General features: G+C 39.4%; 1 protein-coding gene across 1 annotated transcript; it reads right to left on the bottom strand.

The window, feature by feature from the left end:
* Nucleotides 1-3,153: 3,153 nt before the first annotated feature.
* Nucleotides 3,154-7,461, bottom strand: LOC110539100 (tryptase-2). Its single transcript, XM_090192988.1, has 5 exons — nt 7,258-7,461; nt 6,239-6,410; nt 5,260-5,537; nt 4,338-4,474; nt 3,154-3,865 (listed from the first exon to the last, which is right to left on the bottom strand). Exons 1-5 carry the CDS (start codon nt 7,394-7,396, stop codon nt 3,677-3,679), a joined length of 915 nt encoding a protein of 304 aa, XP_090049114.1. The 5' UTR covers nt 7,397-7,461; the 3' UTR covers nt 3,154-3,676.
* Between the last annotated feature and the right edge of the window lie 470 nt (nt 7,462-7,931).

Genomic DNA, 7,931 nt, shown 5'->3' with positions numbered 1-7,931 from the left:
ATTGTCAAGTTGCATCCTTTCGAGTCCCAAACGACTGTAGAGGGCTTCCGTCAGGGAGATCTGCCACAATAGGTACAGTGAGGCAAAAAAGTATTTAGTCAGCCACCAATTGTGCAAGTTCTCCCACTTAAAAAGATGAGAGAGGCCTGTAATTTTTTTCATAGGTACACTTCAACTATGACAGACAAAATTAGAAAAAAAAATCCAGAAAATCACATTGTAGGATTTTTCATTAATTTTAATGAATGGTGGAAAATACATATTTGGTCAATAACAAAAGTTTATCTCAATACTTTGTTATATACCCTTTGTTGACAATGACAGAGGTCAAACGTGTAAGTCTTCACAAGGTTTTCACACACTGTTGCTGGTATTATCTTTATTTATTCACTTATATTCTATCCTACTGTAACTTCTTGTTTTTTATTCCTATTTGATCTTATCTTTTCTCTGCACTACTTCCTATTTTACTGAATTTACTCAAAACCCACTCTCTCTTCTAGTTTCTGTAACCTTACATGTCTGTCCTCTCCTTAGGCTAGATTCCTTAAAGGTTCTGCTGCTACAGAGTACTTAATTACCCACTGTTTCCTCCTACCGTCCTTCACGGTGCTATAGTATCTCTAGTAGGTACTATAAACTATGCCACGGTACTGTTCTTTATGTATTCGTTATTACTATTTATTTTAACCATATAGTATAGCTTATGCTCATCTGTATGCTTTATCTTTTCACTTCATACAATGTCATGTACTATATAAGCCTTGTTTAATACTTTAACACGTTCTGTGTATGACAAAATAGTCACTTAACACACTATTATGTCAATGTCCTATCTTTACACAGTTCCTTTTATCCAACATCTATTGATTTTATTCCCTCTTCCCAGTGAGAGCTAGACGCACTCCTCTCAACTTAATTCAATTAACTGTCACAGAGAGGCTGCGTAATCCTTCTCTGGACCAACGACACTTAGTCCTCACAAATGCACATACAAAATGATGTTTAACAACCCCCAAAGCTTAAGCATGCAGTTTACTGAATTCAAAAGCTCTAAGCATTACTAGGTTTTTAAGAAATGTAAGGAGAGACCTACATGACACCGTTCCCGCTGAGACAGAATCCCTGAAGCAATTTACACAAACATTCAACTATGTAAGAACAAGCTTATCTGATATAGCTGGGTGGCCACACATTTGTGAGATTGCCCAGAAAAACCGTCGCCAGCCAAAAACGCCACTGTCCTATGGTCCCTTCAACTCCTGGCAAGCTCGCCAAAATATGGTGTGGAATATTGCCTCATAATATAACATTTTTACTTAGAACTTGTGAATTCAAAATGGACTTTCTTACAAAGTAGCAAAGCCGTGCTGATCCGCGGAACAACCAACCTCTCTGAGCACAGAGCTTTGCCTTTATAGCTTTTCATCCTTACATACAACATATGGTACATCACATATGTAAATGAAATCACTCCCCTCGTCCTCTCGCCACCATTATCTTTGAGTCCAAGTTCTTTGCTTGTTCACGCCCAATAATGCCCACATCTGCTTCGGGTTAGATTATAATGGTGGCGGGACCCCTTATGTCATACAAAATAATAATACATGTATTGCACACTTATGTTTCAGAGGTTGGTCATTTTGCTACCATCCTCTCTCCACGTACTCCTGACATTAGTATGTCCAGGTGTAACAAATGTAATTTTGTCCTTGGCGAATGTACTCATGTACATTAGCTTAATGTAATCTTTAGCATGTTATCCTACGGTAAATGCACTAGGTGTCACCATTTCTCCATCTGGCCAATGAAATTATTGTCCTTACTACTTCCTGTTAATTTAATTATTGTTATTATGTTTCCTCAGCATGGCAGCTGCACCTAGTTACATTCCATTAACTCCCACACAGCCTGGATTCAAACCAGGGACTGTAATGACTCCTCTTGCATTGAGATGCAGTGCCTTAGACCGCTGCGTCCATGTGTGTGTTAACTATTTAACTGTACTAGAATGCTTAAAAGGCCGCAACAAATCTTTATATCGCTTACCAGTGTAGTTTGGTATCGCCAGAAATGTCATATCGGTGCATCACTAGTTTCCACCACGATCCCATTAAACTTTGCTGCATGTAGCATGGCCAGACACAGACCTTTGGGGATGCAGGTTCTCAAAATGAAAAATGCAGCCAGAAAATTCACAACTCAAAATTCATCATTTGCAAACTGTTTCTGTATCAAATTGTTATTTGTTTTGTTGCAATGACCTATTTATCTAATGCAACAACACACTCATGCCAGTGACTCCTAGTAGGGTAATAACTAGAGACGTCCCACTGGGCACAGACGTCAATTCAACGTCTATTCCACATTAGTTCAAAATAATTTCATTCAAATTACGTGTAAACAATGTTATTTGAACCACTGTGTGCCCAGTGGGATAAAGAGTGACATTGGGGAAAGAGGCTATCAGCTGATCATAGCGAATTATGATGTAAATCTGCTAGTTAGCTAGCTAGTTAGCTATGCTGTCAAACCAAACAATGTTTTACTTGATTTGAGTTTGCATCTGCCGCTTACTAACAAACAAGTGAATTGCCCCCTTCTCTGTCCATAACAGTACAAGACATACATGACAGGTCCAACTCAAAGGTAGCCTACCAGTATTCAAACTCACCACCGGATAGCCAATTACTGTACATCGCACTACATGCAGAAGTCAGGCAAGTGCACTCTTGAGGTGGGAGTGTGGGGGAGGAGATATTTTTCAAGATTCACAAATATTAAATGCGATAGTTTGTGCAATTTGTTACATTTAAAATCTATATTTTTAAAGAGACTATAAAGTAATTAATCAACTAAAAAAAATTCACGAGCTGATAGGAGGGCAAAAGGGCCCTTACTCATAGTATGGGCAAAAGGCTTGAGCACTGGTGGAGCCCTATCTGTGCACATGCCTGGCATGTAGAGATCATGGATGTCAGACAAGGATGTCCCCTGTCTCTCCTGCTGTATACTTTGATATCGAAATCCCTGGCCCAGATGATAAGAGAGGACCTTAGCTCTGGTCGCTGCTTCACAACGCTCAACCTAGATTCTAGAACCAGTCACTTTCTATTTTGTGACACTCACACAAAAAAAACTGAAACGGAAGGGTTGATGCTTGCAGTTTACTAAGGAGCTACTATTGAAAAGGACATAGCCAGTAAGTCATTGAACATTTTTTTTTTTACAACAGACCTGGGTTCAAATACATGTTTATTAAAGTATTTATATTTTAAAGATGCTTTTTCTGTATATTTTCTTATATTTTTCTATACATTATATTTTAAACTATTTTCAATTACTTATTTCCAAATCATTTCCAAATACCCCTGTTTTCAAACAGACCTGGTTTCAAATGCATAGAGTACTTAAATATTTCAAATACAGATTCAACATCTTGTATTTTCAAGGAAGAGTTGACTAAATACTTCGAAATATATTGGAAAATAATTTAAAGGTCTGGTAAAGAATAAAACCACAAAGTAATTCACAATCAATACCAATATCTTGTCATTTTAAATCACTTCCAGCTGCATCTCAAGTAAGGACTTTGGCTCAATAGGGAACTGAAGAGAAAGGGAAGACAGAGCGAGAGGGGGATATGGACTGTAAACAGACAGTGTTTCATGGTGACCTAGGCCTCAGCAGAAGCCTGTCTGTCTGAGGTTATAGTCTCGCTGATGAAGTCCATGTAGCGTTTCACACGGGTGTAGACTTCAGGGAAGCCTTCCGAAGCACAGCCATTGATATTCCCAAAACTCACGATTCCCACCTGGACAATCTCACCAGATGAGCGACAAACCAACGGCCCACCAGAGTCCCCCTGTAGAACAAAGAAAAACAACACAAACATACATTTACAACATTCAAGTAAGTGTGTGTGTGTACGTGAGAGAGAACGATAGAGAGAAAGAGGGTGTGTGTGTGTGTCAGTGATGTGGGTCAGCTGTTTGTTCACCTGCACCCACCCACAATTGCTAATAACCCATCCACAACCAGCTGATTATGTGATAAAGCAAAAAATCTAAGACCCTTACCCAAAAATATAGAGAATGCTCTGTACAGTTCCTTTTTTTCCCTCTTGAACATTTGTTGAATAATTAACAATATTTCATGACCCTAAACCCGCCCGCCTCACGGGGACTGGCGCATCACTAGTGTGTGTGCCCACGTGTGTGTGTGTGTGTGTGTGTGTGTGTGTGTGTGTGTGTGTGTGTGTGTGTGAGAGAGGGAGGGTCTGTGTTTGTATAAAACATGTATATGTACCAATCAGGAGACCAGGAAAGAAGACTCACCTGACAGGAGCCTTTCCCTTTTATGGAGCCAGCACACAGCATGTTGACAGTGAGGCCCGGAAACTTTTTCTTACAGGTGCTCTGTTTCACGATGGGCAACTTCAGCTCCTGGAGGGTCATATTACCAGACAATTCCACTGGAGGGAGGGAAAAAGAAGAAGAGTAAAATGTAGGATAGAAACTGGTGGGGGAGGAAGTGAACGGGCAGGGAGAATTTAAGGGAGAAATACTCACTAACTACAAACAGAAGCTGGATGAAAACAAAATACATTGTGTAAAGTGCACAAAATACAGTATATCTTATTATAATCTGGCATTCTGATTTAATTTTGAAATCTTTCTTTAACAATGTGCAAATGTTTCAATTGCTTATTATAACTTTATTATAACTTGTTTTTATATTTTTTTGTTGTTGTATTGATTGTGTTTTTTGGGGGTCCTCAGGGCACCATTGTAAATGAGAAACGGGTCTCAATTGTGTTCCTCTGAGTAAATAAAAGTTTATAAATCACACTGCCAGATTATAATTAAGCAATAAAGCACGAAGGGGTGTGATATATGGCCAATATACCCCGGCCATGCACAACGTGGAGTGCTGGGATACAGCCATTAGCTGTGGTATATTAGCCATATACCTCAAACCCCAGAGGTGCCTTATTGCTATTATAAACTGGTTACCAACATAATTAGAAAGGTAAAACATTTTGGGGGGTCATGACCAATCAGCATTTCAGCCAGTCAGCATTCAATGCTGGAACCATCAGCTTTATAATGAGGTTTGTGGTAAATCATTTTACACTACTAAAATGTCGCCCACAGAATTGAATGCTGACATTCAATCAAAACCAAACCAACCAAAGATATGCTTTAGAACCTGGCACTGTGAGTGTTTGTATATCGGTGTTGCTGTGTGTTTGCTCACCATTGTTCCCGACATCGCCCCAGCCAGCGATGAAGCACTTCGACCTTGGGCCAAAGGCATCACTCGGTTTGGGCAGGTACATGGGCTTCACCAGGGAGGAAAAGGACACCTTTTTACTCATCTTCACCAAAGCGATGTCGTGCAGCAGGGCCAAACGCTGTTTCTGGTACTGTGGGTGACTGACGATGCGTGAGATGGATCGATAAAACACTGATGGCTCATTCAGGCTGTGTGTCCCCAGACGAATGGAGGAACGGTCTGGAATAGGGTTGTCATTCCTAATACACATGCAGACAGGTAAAACAGCCTGGTCTCATAGACTAGGTGTAACATAGTACATTTAAATCCAGGACACTGAAATTAGAATATGTTACATTTGATATGGTTACATAAGATATGTTACTTAAGGCAAAAAACGAAAGTAGGATGGTTGTAATGTGAATGTCTATTAACCCAAAGGTTGCGTGTTTGAATCTTATCACGGACAACTTTAGCATTTTATCTTATTAGCAACTTTGCAACTAGTTACTACTTTTTTAGCTACCTTGCAACTAAACATTTAGAAAATTCATAACATATTGTAGGACTTGCAATTCGTAACATATATGAATTGTCATTTGTAACATATCATACGAAATGGATGATGGACATCCACAAATGAATAGATACCATACATAGTAACATCATACTAATCGGCATGGTTCAGATTTACTCGGTTTACTCTGTTATGTCTACCCCTGAGTCCAGGTTGGATAGAAACATTACACAGACATTGATATATTTCATACAGATCTTTCGGTTCTATTCCAGCAAGCAAATTTGGCCTTTGAAATTATAATGATGTCATTCTAGTTGGTAAACTGGTTTTCTGCTTGCAGACACGTTAAGAAAATTACATCCATGGAAAAAAAGTCATTTTGGTTGCAGACACGATAATGAGTTCAACATGCAAACCTCCTTCACACACAAACACACTTACGGGTCAACACAGTGTGCAGCGGTGAGCACCCATTCCTCAGTAAGGAGGGATCCGCCACAGCTAAAGGAGCCTGTATTATCCGTGATTAAAAGGTAGACTATCCACGGCCAGCTGCCCTTTTGAGCATCCTTTCCCCCCACGATAGAGCTCCGAGCCTGGGGCACAAACGACTCTAGAGAGGGAGGTGTTGGAGGGTGGAAAGAATGCCAGACTGTGACACTGTTTCCTGTACAAACACTCTGCATTTGATTACTTTGCTCCTGTCAGAACTCTGAAATTAGTGCCACCGCACCAGAACATCTGAGCAGTTGAAATAATAACAGTAACAATAAGTGATCCTCCCCACCCCTGTCTCGGTAAAAAGTGGAGGGATTGGGCTGGAGGATTGTAACCACTTTCAAATTCACAGACAGAGCTCTGGATGCAAGGACTGACCATCCATGATATCACAATTACAGTTTTAACCATGTTTTGAGGCTATATAATGTTTGTTTATGTTTACTTTGCAAAACATTGGAGTAAAATAAGCTTTGGGTTCTGATGGGTTACAAACTCAAGAATCCGCTTAATTTATAAGTCCTAATTGGATGTAGCAACTGCAGATTTCCCCTTTAAGAGGATTTAGTGGTGATATTCGTAGCTCTGAAGAGCTGCACAAAAGTGCAATACATTTTAAGGCAATGTTCCCGCGTTAGCAGAAGCTGCATTCATGCCACGGTAAATGCTACATATGTCGTCTCAGTTGGAAATTACATTTAAATCTGAGCTATAAATATGGTTTGAATAGAGCCCTTAGTGGTCACTAATGCCAAAACAGAGAGATATGCTTGAAGTTCTTTGTTCTAGTGGATGGCAAAACAATTATGTACATGCCCAAATATGTAGGCTAATGATGCTCAAATTAAAACACCAGTAAAATAAATGTCGTCACTATCTGATGAATGTAATAGTTACTGTGGACCAAGCAAGCTAAAAACGAGTTGATGCTCTTTTAATTAATACATTTCTGTTGACCTCACCTGCAGCATCTTGGACCAGCAAAATTACAGACAGTAGGCCCCAAAAACCCATAGCTTTTCCTGTCAGTATCCAACCAACCAGACGGCTGTTTGATGGATAGACACTGACTGACTGAAGTCCAGCTTTATAGACGTCCATGCTTAGATTACATCAATGTTACACATGTGCAATCTGATTAACAGTTCCAATGATAGCAGGCTGCTCATCTGGGTTGCTGATAAAATCATGTTTTCTTTTATTTTCAGAATGCAAATTCTCAAAAAGAGAGATGAGGTGATATTTCTATCTCAAGCTATTCAATTAAAGAAACAGTGTCCACTGACATTTCTAGTTTTCAACCAGAGTTTGTGTTTACTATAGAGAGGAACCAGGCAAGGCTGAAATTACCTTTAAATGGCTCAGCGCTCCATGGACTGAATCCCGGCCTAAGAACAATTAACCTGCATTATTATATGTACATTTTCAGTCAAAAGTTTGGACACACCTACTCATTCCAGGGTTTTTCTTTATTTTTACTATTTACTACAATAGTGAAGACATCAAAACTGTGATATAACACATATGGAATCATGTAGTAACAAAAAAAAGTGTTAAACAAATCCAAATATATTTTATTGTTGTAGATTCTTCAAAGTAGCCACCCTTTACATTGATGACAGCTTTGCAAACTCTT

The sequence above is a fragment of the Oncorhynchus mykiss genome, chromosome 12, assembly GCF_057628025.1.
Source record: "Oncorhynchus mykiss isolate SJ-2025 chromosome 12, ASM5762802v1, whole genome shotgun sequence".
Lineage (NCBI taxonomy): Eukaryota > Metazoa > Chordata > Actinopteri > Salmoniformes > Salmonidae > Oncorhynchus > Oncorhynchus mykiss.
This window is presented reverse-complemented; position numbering and strand designations above follow the sequence as displayed.

Coding starts and splice junctions, on each gene's coding strand:
- LOC110539100 (XM_090192988.1), bottom strand. CDS start 7,396: ATGGACGTCTATAAAGCTGGACTTCAGTCAGTCAGTGTCTATCCATCA. Junction 6,411..7,257: donor GCTGGTCCAAGATGCTGCAG/GTGAGGTCAACA, acceptor CTCCCTCTCTAG/AGTCGTTTGTGCCCCAGGCT. Junction 5,538..6,238: donor GCTGCACACTGTGTTGACCC/GTAAGTGTGTTT, acceptor CATGTGTATTAG/GAATGACAACCCTATTCCAG.